Source organism: Macaca thibetana, chromosome 11, assembly GCF_024542745.1.
Source record: "Macaca thibetana thibetana isolate TM-01 chromosome 11, ASM2454274v1, whole genome shotgun sequence".
NCBI classification, from domain to species: Eukaryota; Metazoa; Chordata; class Mammalia; order Primates; family Cercopithecidae; genus Macaca; species Macaca thibetana.
Genome location: NC_065588.1, coordinates 105,721,679 through 105,746,882, shown reverse-complemented (window position 1 = coordinate 105,746,882; position 25,204 = coordinate 105,721,679). Strand labels below are relative to the sequence as shown.

The window sequence follows — 25,204 nt, the reverse complement described above, 5'->3', positions numbered from 1 at the left end:
TCAAAAAGATACCGCTGAGACAGATGAACTCGGAACAGCTGGGGCGGGGTCAGGAATTCGCGGGTCTTTTAGAAGCTCCCCAGGTGGTTCCGAGGTGCAGCTCTGAGAGCGAGAACCACTGCAACAGGCAATGAAAAGGGGTGACAGCCGCATGTGCCAACTGTCTACAAGGTAGCCAGGAGTGTGACACCAGGCCCATATGGTGGCCGCAGTGGTGGCTGGGTTGAAAGGCTGCTCTGGCCAAAGCACACCGGCAGCCGCTTCACTGGAGTGTCGAGTTGGCCCCTGCCCCAGGAGTGACATCCTGTCCCCAGGGGATGAGAGAGAGGGCTGCGAGGAGCAAACAGGCTCTGGGGGTCTCAGCCTCTGCCCCCTGCACCCATCTCACAGCTGCTGTGGACATCTAAGGAACACTGGGGAGGGTTCCAGGCCCACCTCCTACAGGCTGGAGGCTGGCTGTCAGCCAGCGCCATCACTGAGGGCACAGCAGCCTCCGGCCTGGTTGCTCATTCAAATCGCGTGGGGAGGAAAACATGCAGGCCCAAGCCCCACCCCGGTCAAGTACATCCGAATCCAGAAAAACGAGCCCGAGCACAGAAGGCTAAAAAATCGCAGTGAGCCTGCACACTGAGCCGAGCCCATCAGACACACATAGGGGCTAAGAGCAGGCTCTGGAGTCAGTTTGAATCCGGCCTCCGATGCTGATGAGCTGTGTGGCCTTGGACAAGTTACTTGATCTCTCTGAGCTTCGGTTTCCTGGCCTGTAAAGCAGGGATGAGACTAGCAATGACACTGAGATCCGGTCAGAGATGAGAAGGGGTGATGCGTAAACACGCCTAGCCCACAGTGAGCGTTCAGTATTAGTATTACTGCTTTATGCGGTGCGTTTTGAAGGGGCAGGGAACAGCCATCAGGGAACAGCAATCAAACTCGGGCCATTTCTACAAGTTAAGCTGGGGCAGTTGTCCTCCCTTCACCCACACGTTCCCAGCAGTGATCCCAGGCAGGGCCCAAGGCTGAGCTGGGGGTGGAGTTCCGCTCCTGATCCTCTCATCTTCCCCATGAAAACAGCAGGGAAGGGCGCCAGCTGCCCCCTAGTGGCCAAGGGCAGACGCGCACTGAATCGCTTTCACTTCATCCTGAAATCCCTGCGCAGGGCCCCCACCTTTCCACTCGGCCTCTTCGCAGGTCCGCGGCTCCGAGGCTCTGGCTGGCAAGGCGCCAACCACAAGGGTTTCCTGATGGACACTGGCACTTTAGAAAGCACCAAGCCGACTGCAATATAAAGTTCAAACAGGGCCGGTGGGGGCTGGGGGGTGGGAGTGGGGAGTGCCAGGCACCCGGGCTATGAACATTTGAGTCTGTTTTCTCCATCCAGCCAGTTCATTTCAGAAAGGAAGGCATGCCCAGGAGCGGTGGCAGGTTCTACTTTCCTGTCTTACACAGGTCTGTGCTCTCGTGGGTGCTTGGGATTCTGGAGCTAGGAAGCTCAACTTCTCCCTCTGCAGCAGCAGCCTGGAGTTGTGCTGATGGACTGAGAGCCGTGTTCCAGTCCCTCTCCAGCAAGGGCCATCCAGGAAAAGCCACCTCATCCCCAAGACACACAACAAAGTGACCCCAAACCCTTATTTCCCTCCATTGCTGAAGAGCTCCATGGAAGAAACAGCTGGAAAGGGGACAGGGACAGAGGAGGAAGGTGCTAGTGGCCTGGAGTCTCCCTAGTCTACTGCTGACACAAAATCTTTTTATTCCCCCTTTGCTTTCTTTTCCACAAACCTCTCAGGTACAGATTGGAAGAAACTGCACATGGACCCTGCCTTATTTAACCAGGCCCACCACCTCCAGGACAGCCCCTGGGGAAGCCCCGTCCCGCTAGGTAGAAGGGAAGGCCGCAGCAAGTGCTGAGTGAGCTACCCAGACAGCAGGTGCTCTGGGAGGGAGGGGGGACAAGGGGTAGGGGAAGGCTTCCTGGAGGAGGAGGGAGAGACCTGGCTCTGAGAGACGGGGGCGGTCCCTGCAGAGGGAGATAGAAGGCACATTTCTCCGGGAACCGGGCCCCAGCATCTGAGCATCCGACCCAGGCGGCCAGGGAGAACACAGGCCAAGGCCGGGGCCTGAAGCAGATGGGACCGTGGGAGCTTCGGGAAAGCAGCCCGTCTGTCTCAGGTCTGGAGCCTCAGAGGACCCTCCTAGGCCTCCTGCTCAGCTGGCTTCAGAGGATGCAGAGCGCAGACCATGCCTCCGTAGGTCCCACCGCTGGGACTGTGCAGAGCTCAGCCGGCATCACCAAGCGGCTGGGGCCTCTCCAGCAGTGTCAGGAGCTGGGCGCCGCTGGGCAGCACAGGGGCAAATTGCAGCCCCCAGAATAACCCAGAAAGGGGCATCTGGGTGGGGCTGCAGTGTCGTGGGCTCCTCTCAGAGGCCATCCAGGGCTTGCTGGACTCGGCTGTCCAGGGAGGTGGCTGAGTGGATGGAGACACCGGGGGCACCGATGCTGGTTTCCCAGCAGTCAAAGCCACAGCTGGTCAGGGCCTGCTTCGTGGCCTCCACCTCTGGCTGCTCCAGCCCTGTGGGGAGGGAAGGCAGGTCACCCTTGAAAACGCTGCTCTGAGGGAGAAGCTCATCATATTCAAGGCAAAAGCCCGGGCCTTCCTGCTGTGCCTTCCTGGCTGTGACCCCACCTGAGCCAACAGGCCCATGAGGCCCACAGTTACCTGCAGCCCCTCCGCGCACTGGAATGCCCAGCGTCGTACCCCCAGGGGTTTAGGGAGCAAGAATTAAAAACATGGGCTCTCAAGTCACAGGACTTGGCCTCGCCTTGTACTGGCCATGTGGCCTCAGACAAGTGACTTCCCCTCTCTCAGTCTCAGTCTCCTCATCTGGGAATGGGAATCATGATGCCTCCCCCATGCAGACCCCAGGGAGGCTTAAAGGAAATAACGCAGGTAAAGTGCCTGGCACAACAGCTGGCACAGCGGGCACACTCCAGAAATGTCAAGTTCCACCATCGTCATGGGCTCTGAACTAGGAACCAACAGTCGGGGTCAGCTGGAGTGAGGATGTGGCCACCTCCTGAGGCCTGGGAGCCATCACGGAGGGTGAGGGGATGCCTGGAGCCCAAGGGGGTTCAGTGCAAAACAGAGGGGAAAAGAAGGCTGAAGAACAGAGAGGAGGAAATAAAGACAAAAGAGAAAGAGAAGGGAGACCAGGAAGGAGGGGACAAGGAGCACAGAGGGAAACTGAGACAGGTGGGAACGGTTAGTGCCTACTGTAGATCAGGAGCGAGCCTGAGGGCAGAGGTAGGTGTCAGGTGGTTACTCGGTCTTGCTCTTTCTCCAGACCAACGGGAAGGAAAACCTTTTGTTCTGTAGCAAGATCAACCCCATCCTGACCACGTCAAGGGGTACAAGTGGGGCAAGGTGAGGCAGACGTGGAGAGTGACAATGGCCTTGTTACTTCCCAAGCTTGTGGGGACAGCCCCGATGACAGGAGCCCCAGCCCCAGCCCAGCCCTGCACCAGGCTCTCTAGGTGCACTTTCCTGCTTGAATCTGGGCAATGATCTTGCAAGCTACATCCTCTCATCCTTATTTTACCAAGGAGGAAAGCCAAGACCCAGAGAGGTTAATTAACTTGCCCAAGGCCACACAGCAGAACTGAGACCTGTTTCCAGGTCTCTTTTTCCTTTCAAGGGAATTCTCCAGGTGGATCCCTCTTAGGAGCCCAGGCTGGCAGCCTGGCCCACCTACCCCCGGGATACCTGGCTTGAGGAGTGTGATGCCACAGCCACCACCGCCTGCACCAGTCAGCTTGCTGTGAAGTCCGCGGGCCCTGGTCACCTGGCAGAGCTGGTCCAGAGAGGCGTGGCCCACACCAAGGGCATTCAGATGGTGCTGGTTCATGTCAATGAGCTCCTAGGGGAGAAGGTTCCATCTGTTCCCACTTGGCCTGCCTGAGGCCAAGGTCCTGTGCCCACCCCTGAGCCTGCCTCGTCCATCTGACGGTTGTTGGCTGGAGACAGCTAACAGTTTCGCCTACCTGCACGCTGGCCCTCTCCACTTGTAAAAGAATCCTTCTCCCCTGCAGCGTTTCTCATGGAGCTTGGGTAGAGCTGAGCATACCTTCACCACAGCACTCAGCACATATCCTAGGGCTGGTCACAGAAGCCTCTGGCACTGGTGACTGATCAAAGATGGGCATGTGGCCCAAGCTGGGCCAATCACAGTCCCCCCGCCCTCGTCCCGGGTTTTCTCTGTCCCTTTCCACTAGAGCTGCTAAAATAATTAAATTCAGACACAAGTCACCAAGATGACCTATCTTGCCACATGGTCAGAGATTACGTGGCAGATGGACAGATTCCCGACACAATGGTTCAGCCCCTGGATCGAGCTATACCTGAAGCCGTTTACCTCTGGTCTTCTCAGCTGGGAGCCAATACGTTCCTTTTCTACAAAAGCCTGGTTGAAATGGATTTCTGTCATTTGCAAGAGAAAAAGTTTCAAATAATATGCCTCTCTACAGCTGCCTTGGGGACTGGTTTCAGAATAAGAACTAGGTTTCACTCCAGCAAGGCCATAAGCAGGGAAACAGCTGTTTGTCTAGGGTTCTTCAATTATGCAGGGTAAACCTCCTGCTCTAAGGATCCAACAAGATGCATGTGGATGAAAAAATAAAACTCACAGCTTTCACTGCCCAGGCACCCAGTAGTTAGATTTCATTTAACCCACAACGTGCTGGGGCTCTAAGGATGGACGCCCAGCCACAGTCCCAGCCATCAGGAAGTAAAAACCACGGGGTTTGGAGTCAAGTAGGCCTGTGTTCGAGTCTCGGTGCTGCCCCTTCTTGGTCGTGTGTCCTCAGGCAAGGTCTTCTGTGCTGGGTCTGTCTCCCGCTTGTAAACCAGGGTCATAAGAGTATCTGCCTCAGCAGGGTGTGGTGGCTCATGCCTTTAATCCCAGCACTTTGGGAGGTTGAGGCGGGTGGATCACTTGAGGTCAGGAGTTCGAGACCAGCCTGGCCAACATGGCGAAACCCCGTCTCTACTAAACATACAAAAATTAGCCAGGTATGTTGGCGCATGCCTGTAATCCCAGCTAGGCAGGAGGCTGAGGCATGAGGATCATTTGAACCTGGGAGGTGGAAGATGCAATGAACCGAGATTGCGCCACTGCACTCCAGCCTGGGCAACAGAGCAAGATGACTCTTTCTCAAAAAAAAAAAAAAAAAAAAAAAAAAAAGTATCTGCTTCTTTGCCCTGAGATGAAACAAGGTGAGTTTTCTGTTCAATGCCTGGCACAAGATATGTGCTATTAGTATTTTTATGGGTACCTTACCATCATCCCCACTTTACAAAAGGGGAAACAGAGGCTCAGAGAAGTGACTTGCCCACGATCACCGGGCTAGTAGGTACCAAGCTGGCACGGGAAGGCGGGTCTGCCTGACGTGAAGCTCCTGTCTACCCTGCCTCTGAGAGCACTCCTGATTTTCCTCACTTCTGTGTGAAGCTCTGCATCGCCTGTATACCAGGAGCTGCCAATCACTGAAGCATCTCTGCGGAGGCCTACCTGGCTGTCCCGCGTGGGGACGGCTGGTTGGGCAGGGTTGGGGTGGCCCCCCCGACAGCCTGCCTCATACCGCGCCCCGCGCCAAGCTCAGCACTTTTGACAAATAAGCTGACAGGCCTGACGGCCTGGTGGCAGCCCCGGGTGCCTCTCAGCAGCCCAATGGGCTGGATGTGAGAGAAGACTTCTGGGGGCCGCTCTCTGCGCCTGAGCGCCAGGTGTCACGTTGCCGAGGCAGGTTCCAGACACCTGTCACATTCTGATCCAAAATCTGTCAAGGATCAGATGACAGGTTGTGACACAGGAGAACAGTTCGCTGGTTTGAGTGCAAAGCTGTCCAGCAGCCGAGTTGCACATTTCAGCGGCTGCCACAGCCAAAAATACACACAATGTATAATCAACGTGCTGTTCTGTGGCATTCTCCAGGGGCTCGACAGGGTGTATTTTAGGCAGTATTCTATCATTATTAATTTCCTACTCGGGGAGGACTGCGCTCCCTCCTCTCTACGTGGAAGGAATCGAGAGCTAGGAAGACAAAGACTGAGGGAATGAGGGCAGAAACGCAGGAATTCAATGGAGGCTCTACCCTGGCACACAGTAGGTGCTCACGACAGATCTGTTGAATAAAGGGACAGACAAGTCTGTCAGCTGGACCCCTGGCTCGGCCACTTACTAGCCGGATAACCTTGGGGGAAGTCCTCCTTCAGACCTCAGTTTTGACATCTGTGAAATAGGGGTAAGACACCTACTTCACAGGGAGGTGGGTGTGAGGATCAAGTGAAAAAAATGATTTGTAAAAAGCTTTTAGTGGCAGCTTCCACTCAGCACAGGGGCTACAGACTCGAATGCCCACAGGGGGACCGGGAGGCACCAGGCAATGACTACAGAGTAGGGGGGACTGTGGTGACATGGAGATCGCACACCCCTCTCAAAGGGGTCCCCTCCTGTCCCTTCACTGATGGCTGCTGCAGAGCCACGGCAGCTGGGGGCCACCCGATCCTCTCACTCCCCAAGGGCAGCCAGCTGGCTAACATCAGCCCATATTCACCAGGCCAGCTAGACTGTGTCCAGGGGCAGCCTGGACCCTTTGCTTCCCTAAGCTCATGGCACACCAGACATTGTGCTTGTGTGTCACCCATGAGACTCCAAGTGTTCTTTTTTTTGTGAGACAAGGTCTCACTCTGTCGCCCAGGGTACAAACTTGAACTCCTGGGCTCAAGTGATCCTCCTGCCACAGCCTCTCGAGTAGCTGGGACTACTGGCATGCACCACCATGTCTGGCTAACTTTTGTATTTTTTGTAGAGACAGCGTTTCACCATGTTGCCCAGCCTGGTCTCGAACTCCTGGGCTTAAGCGATCCACCCGCCTTGGCCTCCCAAAGTGCTATATTACAGGTGAGCCACTGTGCCCGTCTAATCTGACCATTCTTAAGACACTCCAGCAAGGCCACACATCCAGCAGAAGTAGAGCTGGGATTCACACACAGGCCTAACCACACCCAAAGTACGAGGTCACAACCTGTACACTAGAATTATGCAAATGGCAGTGGATGGGGTTATGATGATGAAAAAACAATTTTAGGACCTGTCTGACCCAAAGCAGGCAGTTGACAAGTAGTTGTTGAATGCACCCATGAAGCAGGAGAAGGACCAAGTAAGAAGTCACCCCTGCACTGACAGAGCTCTGTTATCAGCCACATCCCCATCTACCTACGTGGGCCGGAGCTCCTTAGATGTGACCCCAAACCTGTTCCACTGCACTTAGCACGAGCCAGGCTCTGACCTCCTTCCCTGCTCTCTCCCAATTACTCAGAATCACCTGGGAAGAGGCCTGAAAATAACATACGCTTGTGTGGCACACACAGACCTGGGCCCAGGCCAAGGGCTTCTGAGAGCATAGGCCAGAGGCAGGGCCTGGCCTCTATGTGCTGGCTTCCAGGGGATTCTGAGCACAGCCAGATTGCAGAGCCACTGCCTTGGACAGTGGTGTGGACTCAATAACCCTGGTTCCTGCAGACAGCCTCTTACTTCCAGTACGAGGTACTGCTCTGGGGCTGGAGCCTCCCCCATCTCTCCCAGCACACGCTCACACTCCAGGGAGATGGCATCTATCGAGGTCAGGAGTGGGGCCACGATCTCTGGGAACTAGAGAAAAAAAGAAGGAATGGCTGGTGAGGCCTGGGGGAGGTAGATGCAGCACAGCTGCCCCAGCAGTGGGGTGGAGGGAGGAGGTGTTCCCACAGCCTGCGCCCATCCTCTGGGGAAACTGCCTCTCTTCTGGGCCTGGTTTTTGCCTTCCCAGCTGCAAAGTCAGTGTGTCTAACGAGCCCGATCACTGTTGTTTTCCTGGCCAGGCTATGGGTATGGATGGTACCTTCCTTTCTGCCAAAACCACCTCTCTAAGGGCCCCAAGGCCCACCACACCCCCTAGAATCCATCAGCCAGAGGGAAACCTGGAAAATCCAGATGTAACTGTGTCCTGACCACCCTGAAACCTGCCCGGGAAGGGAACAAGAGTCACCTTGAGCAGCCTGTTTCTGACGCCAGCCACGAGGGTCCTGGTATTGCGAGGGACTTTGGTGTTGGTCAGCAGGATCTGGAGAGCTGGCGGCCTGCAGGGTGAAGAGGAGGAAGGTCCACACTGAACTCAAGGTGGAGGAGCTGGGTCAGGACTGGGAGCAGTCCAGGAAGCCGCCCTACCCTGATACAGAGGAAGAAGGGAGGCACAAGAGGTGACATTGGATTGGGGGAGCATGGGACTCCCACTGCAGGCCACAGCTGTGCCTCCATCCCAGGCCCCTTGGTTTCTCGCTCATTTATTCATTCAACTTCAGCTGGGGCCTACAACATACTAGGCACAGCTTGGCCTCGGGGCCGGGGCCAGGGAGGGGAGAGGGGAGACAGGAGAAGTCCGAGAAGGTTTTCCTGGCATGACGTGGACACTGAGAACTGAGGAAGGGTAAGAAGCCACCAAAGCAAAGCTAGAAGGGTGAGGATTTCTGGCAGTCGGAGCAGCCTGTGTGAGCCTGGAGGTGGTGGAACCCGGCACAGTCATCCAGTGAGAAATCCAAAGTGGCTACGGCAGAGCACAAGGAGGGGCGGAGGCTCGCTTGCATGGGTCACCCTCACGAAGCTGGAGTTTTAGACCAACAACAGGCCCTGAAATGGATCACGCAGAGGGAAGATGCCCAGGCTAGCTGATGCGGGCAGCGCCACGCATGGGCTCGGTAAATGCAGGCAGGACTGTCCCCAGCACGCTGAGCCCATTCTTGCCCTACCTCGATGGTGCCTGGACGAGTGGCCCTGGTCTAAAACCAGGTGTAGTTAGAGTCAGTCATCCCCTTGGCTGCCTCCTGGTGCATAGACGTGTCCCAGGCAGCCATGCTGAGCTGACTCTCTAGCATGACCCCGTGGAGCTGCGTAAATCCCTCCTAAAGCCACAATCCCAGTTGTCCTTGTAGTGTCCAAGCCAACATTTCTTGCCATCCAATCTGCCTTTCAGAGGACTGTAGGCTGGGATGGAGGGTGGGGGATTTGGATGAGCTCTGGCCCGAGACAGCTGGAGACGGGCAGAGCCCTTGATACCTTTATTCGCTCTCTTCACAGTTCAGGACTGTAAAATCCAATAGGGCTGGAAAGGGCTGCCAGAAACCTGCTTCATCTCACTGCCCATAAGCCCATGAAATTAATATCGATTCTCAGTCTTGGAGGCTGGCCCCTTTTTTTTTTTTTAAACTTTACAAAAGATGAACGTTCTATTTGGCTTTTCTCTTCCCTTCTAAGACAAGCCATTCCTCAAAAGCGCAGCGCTCTGGGAGGCCGCATCTTGATCCACGTCACAAACAATGCATTTTTTCTTTACAGTGAGGCACCACGCATGGTTGGTGGGGGCGGCGGGGGGGAAGCTCCTTAAGCCATCCGTGGGATTAATGTGGAGTCCGGCCCCCAGCTTCTCTGTGAAGTCGGCCATCTGCTCCCGTGGCACCCCACAGCAGGCAGCAAAGGTTGGTTTGCTCCATGCTCCCATCCTGCCAGGCGGGAGGAGTTTGGGTGTTGCATCTTCATCTTTCTTAGACAAGTCCTCTGCAGACAGGCCTGTCACCAGCCCCACCAGTTCCAGGGCTCATACGCCATCCAGTGGCCACCATTCGGGGGTAAGCCTGGTATATGCTCCTGTGATCTTGGCTTGGCCATGGCCCCAGCCTCTTCTATTCTCCTCCCTCCCCCGGGCTGCTCACTCCGCTCAGCCACCCTGACCTCCCAGCTACTGTGTGACATGCCAGGCAGCATGCTTCTGCCTCAGGATCTTTGCACCGCGCTTCCTCTGCTGGGGACCAGCCCCGCCCCATAGCGGTGTGACGCATTCAGGTCCCTGTTCAATGTTCCTTTGTTAGCAGCCCCCGACCCCCCATACAATCGGCACCCCTTCCCTTTGTAGCCTCTGACCCTGCCTTGTTTCCTAAAGGTGCTTAAGATTGCCTGACATGCTCTCACAGAGCAACTGATTTTTCCTCCTCTCCCAACAAAGTATGAGTTCCACGGATGCGGGGCTTTGTTTTGTTCCCTGTGGAGGCCCCGGTGCTCAGCACACAGTAGGTGCTCAATGGTACTTGTGGAAAGGATGGATAAACTCGGCCAGCAGAGCTAAGCACTTCAGAGCTGCCGCTTCTGATTGTATGTTCAAGATCTCCTTACATAAACGAGGAGCTGGAGGTCCCGGAGAAGTGACTTGCCTGAGGGCGCCAGCTGGCAAGTGGGAGAGCTGGACTCAAACCTAGGCCTGCAGACCCAGCGCCTCCACCCAGCACACCAGCAACGCCTGGCCATTCCCCCACCCACCCCCTTTGGAAAGCCTCCTCATTCATCTCCTGATGCCCCTAGTAGACTGTACACTCAGTGCCCAGCCCATGTCTTCATCAGTTTTCTAGCTCCAGGGCCTAGTCCAGTGCTTAGGTCACAAGCACCACTCCAGTGTCTCAGGAGACACTGAAGGAGTGAAATGCCACCACTTCCATGAATGATTCCCCAGGCCCGCAGCTGCATCTATGACGCCGTCACTGTCACCCACAGCAGCTTCACAACCCTTCAGGTATCTTCTGACGATTACAGTGACTGCCTTCCCCATCAGACCGTGGGCTCCTGAGGACAGGCCGGGGCCCAGGCATTTGAGAATCCTCCACACAATCCAGCTCTGGTTGCATGTGGATCCAGTGCAGCAGCAAACCAGCTTCCACCTGGGCCCCCGAGGCTCTTGTGGCAACGACTGCCGGAGCAGCCAGAGGAAGCTGGTCCATGCTCCTACTGGCTTCTGTGGAGTGCAGAGGTCGGTGGCAAGGGTGATTTTGCCTTCCAGGGGACACTGAGCAATGTCTGGAAATGTTTTGGATGGCCACGCTGAGGGTGCTACTGGCATCTAGTGGGTAGGGGCTGGGGATGGCGGCAATACACAGGGTGGCCCCAGCACAAAGAATAAGCCAGCCCCCAATCTCAACAGTGCCAGTGCTGCCAACCCTGATGCACAGCCTTGGAAAGGGAGGCGAGGCTGAGCTGGGACAGGAAGATCCCAGAGAACCAGCCAGGGGCCCAGGTGTGGCGCTGTGGCAGGTCAGGTTATTGAGCCACTAATAGAGTGGCCCAGCTGGTGGGGGCTGCAGGCCAGAACCTGCCACTCATCCATGAAGACCACCCTGGGTAAAGAAGAGAGAACCCCAGGACCCTTACAGATGCAAAAAGGCCCAGGAAGGAGGCAAAGCACCCTGGGACAATCACCACCCCACAACTTAATCGAGGGCTTAGGGAACAGCCAAAAAGGCACCTAGCTCCCCTCTGCCATGTTTCACTCCGGGCACCCGACAATTCCGCCGTGGGTGCAAACAACACAGGATGCTGAACTCTCACATGCACGTCTGTGATTCCAATGACTCCAGCGGGAGGGGCCCAGAAACATAAAACAGCCTGAGAGTCTCCAGATGTCACTTCTGCTCCGAGTCCCTCCTAAGCCTCCCTCTGACTTCCAGCCTGCCTCTGCCCTGCGTGCCTCCATCATGGTGTCACTCACATTGTCCTGTGGCGGCTTCTGTGTGTGTGTCTGGCCCCAGCCCCCAAGCAGACTGAGAGCCCTTGGAAACTGCTTCATCTCTCCATTCCTAGACCCCAGTGCAGCATCGTGGGGAACACAGGAAGTAATGGATTCTTGTTTACTAAGCGAATACAGGAATGAATGAATGAGCAGCTGAGGGTCTACAGGCACAGCCATGCATGACTTTCCCTTTCTGATCTCTCTGCAATTTAAGAGCTGAAGGGGAGAAGGAAAGACCAACTGCCAGGTCTCCCCCACCACCCCTCCCTTCCTTGCAGCTAGTGGACTGTGAGGTCCACACTGGGGGGACGAAGAGCCAGGGACACCTGCCTCCTATGGTACTTCCCAAAGGTGCAGAGCTCTGCTCCCTGCACACATCGATGCAGCCATGGCTGAATGTGCTGCTCCACCCCCAAGTTACCTCTTTAAGGATGAAATCTTCCCTTGTTGGTATCGGAGGGCTCCTCCTAAAGAGAAAAGTCAGCAGGTCAGAGCTGTGGGAAAAGCTAACACACCTGTGCTACTTGGGAGAGAGGCTGAACGTTAGGTTGGGTTCACTTTGCCCCATTCAGGAAACAGACTAAGTAACGAGTCAGCCCAGCTTCAGTTACAAGAGGTGCAGGAGGGCAAAAGGTCCCCGAAGCCCCACCAGGAAGCCCTCGCCAGGCCTTGGATTCCTGGGTCCCCCTCCTTCTGGACTGCCCAGCTTCCCCCGACAGGCCACATGGTGAATGTGGGGCCCGGGACACAGCATCTGGGCCCTGTAAGCAAGAGTCCTGACCAGAGGGGAGGCCACCTGAGCAGTCTGCAAACTCCACGGCAACGGCTCTGCATCCTGAACCTACAACTCCCCAGGGGAGCTCGTGGAGGCTGCAGCTTCCCAGGCCCCAGTCCTACCCCCGAGATTCTGATTCAGGGGGTGTGAGGCAGGGCCCCAAGATTTCTCCCCATCCCCCCTCATTTTTCCCAGAATTCGTTGATTCAATTCCTCCCAAACCAGCACAGACTCTTGGGCACCGACCATTGTAATAAGCATTTTTAAAATAACAAAAATAAACCCGAGGCAGCACCTACCCCAGGTGCTGACAGCATTGTCCACTCCAGAGGGGTTCCCGTGAATCACTCTCTCCCCTTGGAAAGCCCACTTGTTAATTAGCTCCAAATCCTCCTTGGTCCACCTGAAGACACAGATGTTCATCTTTACTGTGGCAGTGAGGAGTGGGGCTGGGGAGGGGTCACCTGGGGCTGTGCTAGGGGAGGCCAAGGGGCATAGGAGTTTGGGCCCTTGAGCTCAGAAAGAACAAGTCCGCTCTGAACCTCTCCAGCTCCAGAGCGTGCTGAACCTGCCCTTCCCTCTGAAGCCCACCTGGCGCAGTGAAAACAGCCCGGGCTTTGGACTCCCATGGTCCTACTTTGCCTCTTTTTTTTTTTTTTCCTTAAGACGGAGTCTCACTCTGTCGCCCAGGCTGGAGTGCAGTGGTACAATTTCGGCTATATCCTGGGTTCAAGCAATTATCCTGCCTCAGCCTCCCGAGTAGCTGGGACTACAGGTGCGCGCCACAACACCCAGCTAATTTTTGTATTTTTTAGTAGAGACGGGGTTTCACCATATTGACAGGCTGGTCTAGAACTTGGCCCGCCTTGGCCTCCCAAAGTGCTGGGATTACAGGCACGAGCCACTGCATCTGGTCCCTACTTTGCCTCTTACTAGCTGAGTGACTCGGAGCCTGTTATCTAACCTCTCTGAGCCTCACTCTCCTCCTCTGGAGAATGGGAACGCCACCCTCCTCAGAGGCTATCTGCATGTGTGTCTAATGATGGCAAGGTGTCCACAAGCAGCAGGTGGCAACTGCCACTATAACAGACCTCTGCATAAGCGCCCACACCTGAACCAAGCCTGCCTTTAAGAGGAACGGGCAGAGGTGTGACTGTTTCCCAGGGCTCTGCAAGTAGATCCAAAGCACGATTATTATGAATTCAAATCCCAGGAGCCCCAGACACCCCTGGGGGGGCCAGGCTGGTCCCAGCCATGTCTGGATCTCTCCCAAGCGTGTGGCCTTACTGCCTTCTATGGACCCGGTGTGGGCTCACAAACACTTTAAGTGAACAGACCCAAAAAACATGAGTATGGAACAAGGCAAAATGACCAACTCCACTTCCCCACTCTTTGCTCTCGGCTTTTGTTTCCTTTCTGCAGATTCCCTTCCTCATGAAACAGTAGAAGCTAAAGGTGGTTTTGTGACCTCTGAGAATGATGTGGCTCAGTGGCAGAGTTATGGAGTAAGCGGTTAGCCTGGTTTTGTTTGTTTGAGATGGAGTTTTGCTCTTGTCCCCTAGGCTGGAGTGCCGTGACACGATCTCAGCTCACTGTAACCTCTGCCTCCTGGGTTCAAGCGATTCTCCTGCCTCAGCCTCCCAAGTAGCTGGGATTACCGGCGCCTGCCACCATTCCTGGCTAATGTTTGTATTTTCAGTAGAGACGGATTTTTGCTGTGTTGGCCAGCTGGTCTCGAACTCCTGACCTGAAGAGATCTGCCCACCTCACCCTCCCAAAGTGCTGGGATTACAGGCATGAGTCACCGTGCCCAGCCAGTGAGCCCTTTTTGAAACCCATCCCACCACTGACTCGCTGGGCATCTGTGAGCAACCACTCCACCTCAGACCCTCTGTTTTCTCATCCATAAAACAGGGGTAATAGTGTCTATCTGGCCAGGCGCGGTGGCTCACGCTTGTAATCCCAGCACTTTGGGACGCCGAGGCAGGCGGATCACAAGGTGAGGAGATCGAGACCATCCTGGCTAACATGGTGAAACCCCGTCTCTACTAAAAAATACCAAAAAATTAGCCGGGCGTGGTGGCGGGCGCCTGTAGCACCAGCTACTCGGGAGGCTGAGGCAGGAGGACGGCATGAACCCGGGAGGCAGAGCTTGCAGTGAGCCGAGAACGCGCCACTGCAGTCCAGCCTGGGGGACAGAGCAAGACTCCGCCTCAAAAAAAAAAAAAAAAAAAAAGGGTCTATCTCACTGAGGATATTGAGATGGAAAAAACACACAAGCGCTTTGTGTAATGCCCAGGAGATAGGATGTGCTCCCCAAAAAATAGGCCATCTGGGGTCACAGCACCTGGGGGGCCTGGTTCAATCACTTACTTGCTGTGGAGCCCTGAGCAAGTCAATTACCTGCTCTGAGTCTCCTTCCTCATCTGCCAAACAAGGATTTTTACGGACTTGGCAACTCACATGGTAGCTGTGAGACTATGATTAATAATGAGTCAACATCAGTTAACATACTAGATTAGCATGTGCCAAACATTGTGCTAAATGCTTTCTTAAATGGACCATTGAAAAATGGTCCATAATCCTCCCAATTGTGCCCTACAGGGAAGGTACAATAATTATCCTGCTTCTTACAGAAGCGGAAACTGAGGCTTGTATGGGTCAAACAGCATCCTGGAAATCACCATGCTACTCACTGCTGGGTCAGGACCACGTCTGCTGACTTGGAGCCCAAGCTCTTAGCTACTAACTTAATGGTGCCAACAAGATACACTCATTCATTCAGCATTGATTGAGCAACTGCTATGTGCCTGTGACTAAGCTCCTAGTCGGAAGCAAAACAGACAAGGTCCTTGACTTCTTAGAGATTAGAGTCTAATGGAGAAAGTGAAGGTCAGTAAGCAATCAGGATTCAAATACAAACAAATCCATGACACTGCAATATGTGACTACAAAGCAGGTGTTTCTGTAAGAGTACTATGGGCTGAATTGTGGGGGCGGGGGTGGGGTGCTTGAAGGACAAGGGGAGCCAGCTGAGCAAGGTGTGTGTGGGGTGCATTCCAGACACACCACCTGTGCAGCACTGGAACCACACCAGAGCTGGCTGGCCCTTTCCAGGGACCAACAGGTGGCAGCGTGCGTGGGAAGAAGTGAGTGATGGAGGCGGGGGAAGGTAACTCAGGCAGTTGATCTAGCCCAGGGCCTGGCCCTCTCAACAAACGTGAGTCTTCCTCCTGCTCTACACAGTTTGTTTTTTAGGAGGCTCAGATTTGAGTCTTCAAAGGAGACTGGGCTCCAGTCCTTTCCGACTCAGAAACACATGATGGGCAGGGTGGGGGTGGGGGGGGGGGTCTACTCTCCCTAAGGGTTCTGAGAAGGAATGACTGGCCTTCAGGGCAAAGTGGGAGAAATGGTTGGAAGCAGCATAAGAACACACACACATGCATGCACACACACGCACAGTCACCCTCTGCCTTTTGAAAGGCAGGGCCAGTCTGTCGGCCTGTGGAGAATCACTTGAACCTGGAGGCAGAACTTGCAGTGAGCCAAGATCACACCACTGCACTCCAGCCTGGGTGACAGAACGAGACTTCATCTCAAAAAAACAAATGAACAAACAAACAAAACCAAGCTCAGAAAACAACAACAGCAAAAAAACAAGCCCAGGAAGACGACAGAGCTCTGCATTTAGGGGCCTCACCCACAACTCCTGGTCCCGGGACAAACTGCATAACCTCTGTGCACTGGGTGGTTTCTCAAGGCACATTCTCCTAATGACGGAAATGGTCTGTGGTCAAGCCTGTCTTGACAGGCCTCACTGAGTCACGTGGTCCCCCACCAGTAGGAACACAGAGAGGTGGCACGCCCTTCATGGAGATGGCCCCGGAGGAGGAGAAATGTCCTAGTCTAATGGACACATCCCCTAACGTGGATTTCTCAGCACACTCTAGTGTCTTTCATAACCGTGTGGTAAAACTGGACAGTCACCCCTAGGGCACCATCATTACCATACAGAGGACACTGTCCTAGCGTGAGTCAATGCAGAGGTTCATCTAACCCACTGCCCTCCAGATCTGGACTCCAGCTCTTTCTACCATACCATGGGCGCTTGAACCCAACAGAGCCAAGATGGGGGTGAGCAGAGGTGGTGGAGAGCAGGAGAGAAAAGCTCAGACTCTGAGTTCAAATCCCACTCTGCCAGCACTAGCTGTGTGGCCCTGGGCCAGCCATTTGACTTCTTGGGGCTCAGCTTCCTCATCTGTAAAATGGCCACCAAGATCCCTCCCACCTCACAGGGAGGTGGTGAGGTCCCCGTGACAGAAGCCACGCCCCGTCCTGCCACGTGGGAGGGACAGTGGCCAGGTGAGGACCACGGTTACCTGTTGACGCGATCTCCATCCTTCAGTGGGTTTGGGATCTCCTCGCACACAGTCAGGAGGGCCGCTGCCAGACACACCGAGTAGGCGGCGCTGGAGCCCAAGCCCGCCCCGTGGGGCAACTCTGACCACACTACGATATCCAGGCTCGGCAGGGCCCTGAAACACACCAGGGTGCAAAACGTGACTCTCCTACAGGGCAGTGGGATGCCAGCACCGAACCAAGGGCCGGGACTAGGCCTGATTCCAAGCATCTGGTCCAGTTTTCTCAACTTGGGAGACTTCACGACCCCAAATGTATCCCTACTGAACATCAGGAACTCAGGGTGAATCAGACAACTAGGAAACAGGTACCAAGTTCATTTAAATCCCTGGGTCACCCAACCAGAGCCCTTCCCAGAAGCACCTGGCAAGCCGTCAACCCCTTTCTCCCACCTCCTTCCTGTGCTCACATGCTAGGTGTTTCTGTGGGCCTGCTCTGAGCACATGCTAGCCCCTCTGCCTGCAATAGCCTTGCACCTCCTTATCCCCCAGAGAAATCCCTACCCATCTTTCAAGGCCTTATCAAATGTCGCTTCCACTGTGAGTTTCCCTAGCTACCCTCAAAGACCCTCCTGGCTCCCCTTCTAGGACCTCCTGCATGCCCTCCTTCCACCACTGCCTCATCACAGCGCGCTAGGATTGTGTGTTCACCAGGGGCCTCTCCCACCAGATGGTGCTCCCCAACCATGTGTAACGTGGGTCTGCTTTTGATCACCAGAAAGGTCCGAATCACTTTATCTTACATGTATTTCCCCCAAGTGAGAACTCTCAAACTTCGTGTTTGGTAATTTCCAAGAAGTACTTCTCCCATTTCCTAAATACGAAAATTGCAATACTGAATGTGCGTCTCCAAATTCCACACACCCACCCCACCCAGACTGGAAGATTCTGGAATGCCCTTTACCCACTTAAGGGGACATGCCTCTCAAGTTGAAATTCTTTGGACAGCAATTATCAGGCCATTTCCAAATGTGTCCTGAGCACAGGGCCTGGCCACTGAACCAGCATCTGCTGCTCAAGGGAAGGGCTGCCCCCTGAGGTTTTCCCTTTGGGTTCTGGACACAATAAAAAACAGAGGGGCTGGTTGGGGCCGGGTGCAGTGGCTCATGCCTGTAATCCCAGCACTTTCAAAGGCCAAGGCAGTTGGATCACATGAGCCCAGGAGTTTGAGACCAGCCTGGGCAACATAGTGAGATTCCATCTCTACAAATATTTAAAAATTAGCCAGGCATGGTGATGTGCACCTGTGGTCCCAGCGACTTGGGAGGCTGAGGTGGAAGGATCACTTGAGCCTGGGAGGTCAGGGCTGGAGTCAGCTGAGATCATACCACTGCACTCCAGCCTGGGCGACAGACAGATCCTGTCTCAAAAAAAAGGCATGCCATATTACCACGTCTGGCAGGGTGCCTGGCATGTGGTGAGGACAGCCAATGGCTGCTGCTCTAGAAGAGAGCATGTGCGTTCTCCAGCAGCAATGACAGAAACCCTTCCTGTTTCTCCATGGGAGGCTGAATCTGGACTCCCTCCCCAGACTGCACACACACCTCTGCTTCCGGCAGATGGACAGGTATAAGTAGAGAAAGGCCAGCACAGCCAGGCTCTCGGTGACAGCACAGTCATCAGGCAAGCCTGCCACCTCCTTCAGCTTCTCCACTAGCTCTGGGGTGGGTGTTGTGGCATCACCTTGCTCTGTTTCACAGGCAAACAAGCAAACACAAGTGGGTGAGAGGGCCTCTGGTGTTTTACAAACAACAGAATACAGAAAGTCAGCTAGTCACTGGAATCGGAACATGGATGGACATGAATTTATGGTCTGAACACCACACCCAAGTCTGTTCATTGGCTTTAGGCAGACTTAGGTTTGAGTCCCAAGTGTGCCATTTACTAGCCATGTGACTTAACCTTCCTGAACCTGTTTTCCACCTTGGTAAAACAGGAATAACAACAGTGCCTCTTCACAAGGTTGTCATGAATGTAAAGTTAAATAGGGCGTGTAAACTTTTTAGCACAACACCTGGCATGTAGTAAGTGCTTAATTAACAGTAGTTTTAAGGCCAGGTGCAGTGGCTCACGCCTGTAATCCCAGTACTTTCGGAGGCTGAGGTGGGCAGATCACTTGAGCCCAGGAGTTTGAGACTGAACTCTGGGCAACATGGCAAAACCCCAACTCTACAAAAAGTACAAAAACTAGCCAGGCATGGTGGTGCACACTTGTGGTCCCAGCTACTTGGAAGGCGGAGGCAGGAGGATCGCTTGAGCCAGGAGGTCGAGGCAACAGTGAGCTGTGGTCGCACCACTGCACTCCATCCTGCATGACAGAGTGAGACCCTGTCTCAAAAAAAAAAACAAAAAAAGTAGCCTTAACACACACACACAGACACACACAGAGAATGCTGGCTCAATCACACAAGGGCCTAGGTTTCACCTTCCATTGTATAAAACCAAAAGTCAAAGGAGTATTAAGTTATCACCCAAAATACTTCCCTCTTCCAAAAGCTAATCATCAGGAATAGGACAGCGTAAATGCGAGGCGTTGCCTGGGCAGAAGGGGAGGGTGAGGCAGGTTTTTCCCAGGGATGTGCAGGAACCTGGGCCACTTTCCTCTGAGACACTGAGAAAGCAGAGCCTGTGTGGCCAGCTTACTTTTACAAATCACTCGCTGAGCCTCAGGTCAGATTCTCAAGGGACTGGGAAATGGAATTGGGCGTGCGTGTCTTAGGAAATTTCAGGCACTGATTAAGTGCTGGGTAAATATGTGTTGAATGGATTAATGATATACTCAAATGGCCAAGTCATGACATTATTGAGAACCCAGGTATTTCAGAGCTCTGTAATCGAGATGGAACAGTTGTTAAGAGCCTGGATGGTGGGGCTAGGAGAAACCTAGGTCTGAATCCTTTCAGTATCACCAACAAGTGTAACCTGAGCCACTAGACCTCTGAACTTTAATTTTCAAATCTGTACAATGGGGACGAATACCACCACCTATTCCCAGGGAATGCTGGAGAATTCTAAGTGTGCTAACATATGTGAACACACTTAGTGCCTGGCATGCATAAGTGTCCAGTAAGTGCTCACTGTAGTAGCAGGGTGCAGTGGCAGGTGCCTATATTCCCAGCTACTCAGGAGGCTGAGGCAGAAGGAACACTTGAGCTCAGGAATTTGAGACCAGCCTGGGCAACATAGTAAGATCCTGCCTCTAAAAAAAAAATGTTCAATGTTTATGACTATCAGGAGGGAGCAAAAGGACACTGAACAAAAGATGGTAGATCTTTGCAACCTAGAAAATGATGTGTCTCCCAAGGCTCCGCAACTCACACGCCCTTACCTACATACTGCACCTGTGTCGCACCCCTAGTGCCCGCCTCCAGTGTTGTCAGATCCTCACGGCAGCCCTCAGTCAGGAAACATGTCTCTGCTCCCAGGCCCAGAGGGTGAAGTGACCTGCCCAGGGTCACCAAGGGAGTCGGAGTGGTCCGAGACATGGTCCCCCACACCTGGCTGCTTCCACCCCAAGCTACTGACATACACAAGTTGCAGCTGGTGCTCACGGGACATTTCTGGTCTGGCTGGGCGGCCCTGTGCACTATGGAAAGCAAGTTCCATGTGTTCTGGCTGGAACGCTCCAGACGCACGCTCCAAAGGAGTGCCTCTTAACTGAGGCGTCCCCAGAATCGTCCAGGGAAACCCTTAAAAAACTCCTACCACCACTACCAACTCCCAATAAGACAGGGGCAGAGCCAGAAGTCCATCTGTATTGGTAAAAACAAAAACAACATCCACAATCACAAAAACTCCTGGGTGATTCCAAGATATGATGAGGTTAAAAAGTGTTGCTCTACGCCGGGCACAGTGGCTCACACCTGTAATCCCAGCACTTTGGGAGGCTGAGGCGGGCGGATCAAGAGGTCAGGAGATCGAGACCATCCTGGTGAACACGGTGAAACCCCATCTCTACTAAAAATACGAAAAAAAATTAGGCAGGTGTGGTGGCGGGCGCCTGTAGTCCCAGTTTCTCGGGAGGCTGAGGCAGGAGAATGGCGTGAACCCGGGAGGCGGTGGAGCTTGCAGTGAGCCGAGATCGCGCCACTGCACTCCAGCCTGGGTGACAGAGCGAGACTCCGTCTCAAAAAAAAAGAAAATAAAAAAAAAGTGTTGTTCTAAAATGAGGATTTTGGCCAGGCACAGTGGCTCTCACCTGTAACCCCAGCACTTTGGGAAAGTGGGAAAACTCCTGAGGCCAGGAGTTCCAGACCAGCCTGGGCAACACAGCAAGACCCTGTCTCAACAGCAAGTGAAATGAGAATTTTCAGCTCTTCTTCCATCCCCATATGGCATATGGGAGTGACTGTAGTTTCTCACAGGGAACGGGAAGCAGGTATCAATGGTTCAGGTGCAGTCTAAGAAAAAAACCCAAAAAGATTCTCATTTATTCCACCCTGGCTGAGAAACACTGTTCCAAAAAGCAAGGCTTCAGCCCAGGGAGCAGACAGTAAACTGAGAACAGAAAACACACGTCAGCTCTGGGGCAGGTGCGGGGGACTCCACTGATGGAAAAAGCTGGCCTGCTTATGAGTGGATGAAATCTTCACAGTGCTGCCAAAAATCAGCACACACATCTGACACACAAAAGAAAAAACAGGTATTTTTGAATGGTTTATATGGCCTGACCCAATTTTGGTTAAAAAACCAAGATATCTCCCTGTCTCTATCAATCTTTCTATCCATCTACAGAAAATCACCCAGAAGGATTAATGCCAAAATGCTTGCAGTCATTACTGGGGTCAGAGAAAGGAGAAGGGGAATAATAAGTGATTTTTAAAATTACAATGTCCCGCCGGGTGCGGTGGCTCGCGCCTGTAATCCCAGCACTTTGCGAGGCCAAGGCGGGCGGATCACGATGTCAGGAGATCGAGACCATCCTGGCTAACATGGTGAAACCCCGTCTCTACAAAAATACAAAAAATTAGCCGGGCGTGGTGGTGGGCGCCTGTAGTCCCAGCTACTCGGGAGGCTGAGGCAGCAGAATGGTGTGAACCCGGAAGGCGGAGCTTGCAGTGAGCGGAGATCACACCACTGCACTCCAGCCTGAAGGACAGAGTGAGACTCCGTCTCAAAAAAAAAAAAAAAAATACAACGTCCCAGCATTGACCATATCTTCCAATAATAAGCATAGGTAACTTTTACTTTTATTAATTTTTTTTTTGAGATGGAGTGCAATGGACGATCTCGGCTCACTGCAACCTCCGCCTCCCAAGTTCAAGCGATTCTCCTACCTCAGCCTCCTGAGTAGCTGGGATTACAGGCGTGTGCCACCACACCCAGCTAATTTTTGTATTTTTAGTAGAGACAGGGTTTCACCATGTTGGCCAGGCTGGTCTCGAACTCCTGACCTTAGGTAATCTGCCCGCCTTGGCCTCCCAAGGTGCTGGAATTACAGGCATGAGCCACTGTGCCCAGCCTACTTTTATTAATTTTTAATTATACAAAATGCCAATATATTCTCCTCATTTAAAACATGTGTCCCTTTGTCTACTCTCTGGCCCCAGGTCTCTCCCAGGAGAACTAATTGCCACAGCCAATCTGATGTCTATGTCCCCGAGATCTTTTCTATCATGTATACACATATTTATACTTAAATACCTATGTTTGCTGTTTTGCATTTTTTTTTCACTCAACAATAGGCCTTGATGATCTGTCCACAACGGCCCACACAGATCCAATGCATTGTTTTACACTTTTAAATTAAACAAAATAAATAAGTGAAGCTACTTTTATAAGGTCAGGGTAGAAAACACGCTGGCAATAGCTGGCCCCTGGCTCCCTTGGCGGGGGACAGCCTGGAATACCTGGCCAGCTGCCCTCTCTGTAGGCTCTCACCACCTCTGGTAAGGCTCTTACGATTTCTCCTCCTTGCACTCACCCAGAAAGCTTGTGTCCAGTAGCTGAAGCCTGGCCACATCCCAGGCCCACTTGATACCAATGTTGGGTAAGCTGAGGTCCACTTTCCCATTGCTGTGGGGTTGAAGCCGGAGAAATGTTCTCAAGTTCAAGGCTACAGCCAGTGCTACCTGTAGAATAAAGGACAAAAGCAATAAGCCTGAGGGTGAGTGGCAAAGGAGCCAGGGCCCACATGCTAACAAGAGAGCAAACATGAGCACAAAGGCCACTCCCAGCCATGCCCTTGCCAGACACTGCTAACCAACTTTGGCATGCTCTCCCACTAAGCCTGGGGACAGCCACCATCGATCAACTAAAAGTTAACATCCACTTTGCCTTCTTCCTGAAAAATTTCACAGGTTCTCAACACCAAGGAATCACTTCCCCATAATCACCATGTTTTCAATGAGAAATATAAGAACATAAAGAATAGCAGTGAGAGGCCAGGTGTAGTGGCTCACATCTGTAATCCCAGCAGTTTGGGAGGCCAAAGCAGGAGGATCACTTGAGCCCAGGAGTTTGAGACCAGCCTGGTGTCAAACCACGTCTTTACAAAAAAAATAAAAGAAAAAATTAGTGGGGTGTGGTGGTACACACCTGTGGTCCCAGCTACTCGGGAGGCTGAGGTTGGAGGCTGCAGTAAGCCGTGATCACAAGATTGCGCTCCAGCGATCTCAGGGAAAAAAAAAAAAAAAAAAAAAAGCAGAGTGCAGCAGGAGTAGAACCTAAGACAGACTTAGGTTCACACCAAGCTCTACCAAGGTATATAGGACTTGGATCAAGTTACCACTTCTCTCCTAAGCCTCGGTTTGCACATTTGTAAAACAGGGTAATAAAAGGGTATGCCTTCGGGGTAAGGGTAAAATGAGGTAATGGATGTTTCCGACTCCTTTGCTAGATCATCCTTCCAACTTCTCCATGTCTTAGTGCCCCGGAGCTCAGTTCTCAAACCTCTTCCTTCTGCATCAAAGCTCACTCCTAGGTGATCTCATTCCACTCATAGGGCTTTATATCCCATCTTTTTGCTATCATACCGAGTGAGGCCTGAGAATCCCTTCAGTGGGCATAAGATACCTTTTCCTTGCCTGGCTGGGGAGAAACTGACATCTCTGATCTGCTCCCAAGCTGTGCTTCAGGTGTCCTGCAAAATTAGTATCAGGGAGAAGGGGTACCCAATCCTTAAAGGCTCTAACGGCTTTGTACCTTGCCATGTACCACGGCATGTTCTCCATGAAGGATGACTTTCCCCGGAGCAGACACCAGTAGGACTTCTGACAACATGGCTCCTGGGAATCCTAAAAGGGAAAGCCAGTGAGAAGAGCAAAGATCTCCAGATGTCAGAACCATCAGGAAGAGATCTTAGAACACCTAGTTCAAGCCCATCATAATAACAAAAAAGGTAGACACCGTCCAGCACTTGCTATGTGCCAGAAAGGCAATGCAGCAATCAACTGGACACATCCAACAGATCTGGGTTCAAATCCCAGCTATTCCACTCCCCAGTGATGTCGTCTTAGCTAATTCACTTAAACGGCTATGAACATCGGTTTCCCACCACGTTATATGGACAGAAAATAACCGTACGCACCTCAGTGGATGTTAGGAAGGTTAAATTAACTCAAGGGAAACACTTAGCAGTGTCTGGCACCTACTAATCATTCAATTACTGAGAGCTACTTATTACTGGCTCTGTTCTTCGTTTCAGCTTTTACAACTACTACTACTGAAAGTAGAAATTACATGAAATCATGGAGCAGAAAGAACTCTTTGCTGGACATTTAGGCTGTTTCCAACGTGTCACGATTATAAACAAGGCCACAGAAAACACCCAGTACGCCTCGTTCTGCACACTTAAATGAGTATTTCTGCAGGACAGAGTCCTAGAAAGGGGCTTGCAGGGTCTACAGGTGTGTGCAATTTACACTTTTATAAATAACGCAAAATTATTCCCCGCTTAAGGTTTTACGTCGATTACCTTACACTAAGATTCAAGTGCACTACGAGCTAAGTACTATCGTGATCCCCACTTCTTAGAAAAACTGAGGCTCAAAGCGGGGATTCCCCTTGCTTGTCCCAAGCTCAAAATCACGACTGTCAGATTGAGGTCGCCGACCCCTCGGGGCTGACTCTCAGAGCTGGAGAAACTGAGCCACAGAAACTGGGCGCCCGGCTCAAGGCCGTCCTGGGTCTAGGACCTCGCGCCACCCGGCCCCGCGACCCCGGCCTCTCACCTGTCGCCGCCGCCGCCGCCGCCGCCGCCCACGCCCCGGCTGCCGCCACTCCGCGCCGGAGCCGGAGCAGCTCCCGGACTCCTGCAGCCTAGAGCGCCCGTGCCTCAAGGGGAGGAGGCCTTGGCCTTCAGCCCAGCCAATCAGAGCGCGCAAGTCTGGCGTACTTTTACCAATAGGCTTGAACATTGGTGGTGATGCAGCC

At 53.2% G+C, this 25,204-nt stretch overlaps 2 protein-coding genes across 4 annotated transcripts in view; one reads left to right on the top strand and one right to left on the bottom strand.

Moving 5' to 3' along the window:
• The window catches only part of MMAB (metabolism of cobalamin associated B), a 282,131-nt gene that overhangs the window by 240,090 nt on the left and 16,837 nt on the right, over positions 1 to 25,204 (top strand). The window lies entirely within an intron of this gene.
• MVK (mevalonate kinase) lies at positions 1,731 to 25,108 on the bottom strand. 3 transcript variants are annotated; one of them, XM_050749817.1, is made up of 11 exons: positions 25,003 to 25,108; positions 23,975 to 24,066; positions 22,755 to 22,902; positions 18,376 to 18,520; positions 16,793 to 16,948; positions 12,713 to 12,816; positions 12,060 to 12,105; positions 8,081 to 8,171; positions 7,588 to 7,704; positions 3,759 to 3,912; positions 1,731 to 2,567 (listed from the first exon to the last, which is right to left on the bottom strand). In XM_050749817.1, the coding sequence occupies exons 2-11, from the start codon at positions 24,050 to 24,052 to the stop codon at positions 2,416 to 2,418; spliced, it is 1,191 nt and encodes a 396-aa protein (XP_050605774.1). In that variant the 5' UTR covers positions 24,053 to 24,066; positions 25,003 to 25,108; the 3' UTR covers positions 1,731 to 2,415. The 3 variants fall into 3 exon arrangements, with proteins under 3 accessions (XP_050605774.1, XP_050605777.1, XP_050605776.1); XM_050749820.1 differs by lacking the exon at positions 7,588 to 7,704; XM_050749819.1 differs by lacking the exons at positions 22,755 to 22,902; positions 23,975 to 24,066; positions 25,003 to 25,108 and adding an exon at positions 21,030 to 21,717.

What these genes read in the sequence shown, in the direction of transcription:
- MVK (XM_050749817.1), bottom strand. Translation starts at nt 24,052, where the DNA reads ATGTTGTCAGAAGTCCTACTGGTGTCTGCTCCGGGGAAAGTCATCCTT. An exon ending in CAATGCTGTCAGCACCTGGG is followed by an intron (nt 12,106 to 12,712) that starts GTAGGTGCTGCC and finishes TTTTCTCTTTAG; the next exon opens with GAGGAGCCCTCCGATACCAA. An exon ending in CATCACACTCCTCAAGCCAG is followed by an intron (nt 2,568 to 3,758) that starts GTATCCCGGGGG and finishes CCCTCCCCACAG; the next exon opens with GGCTGGAGCAGCCAGAGGTG.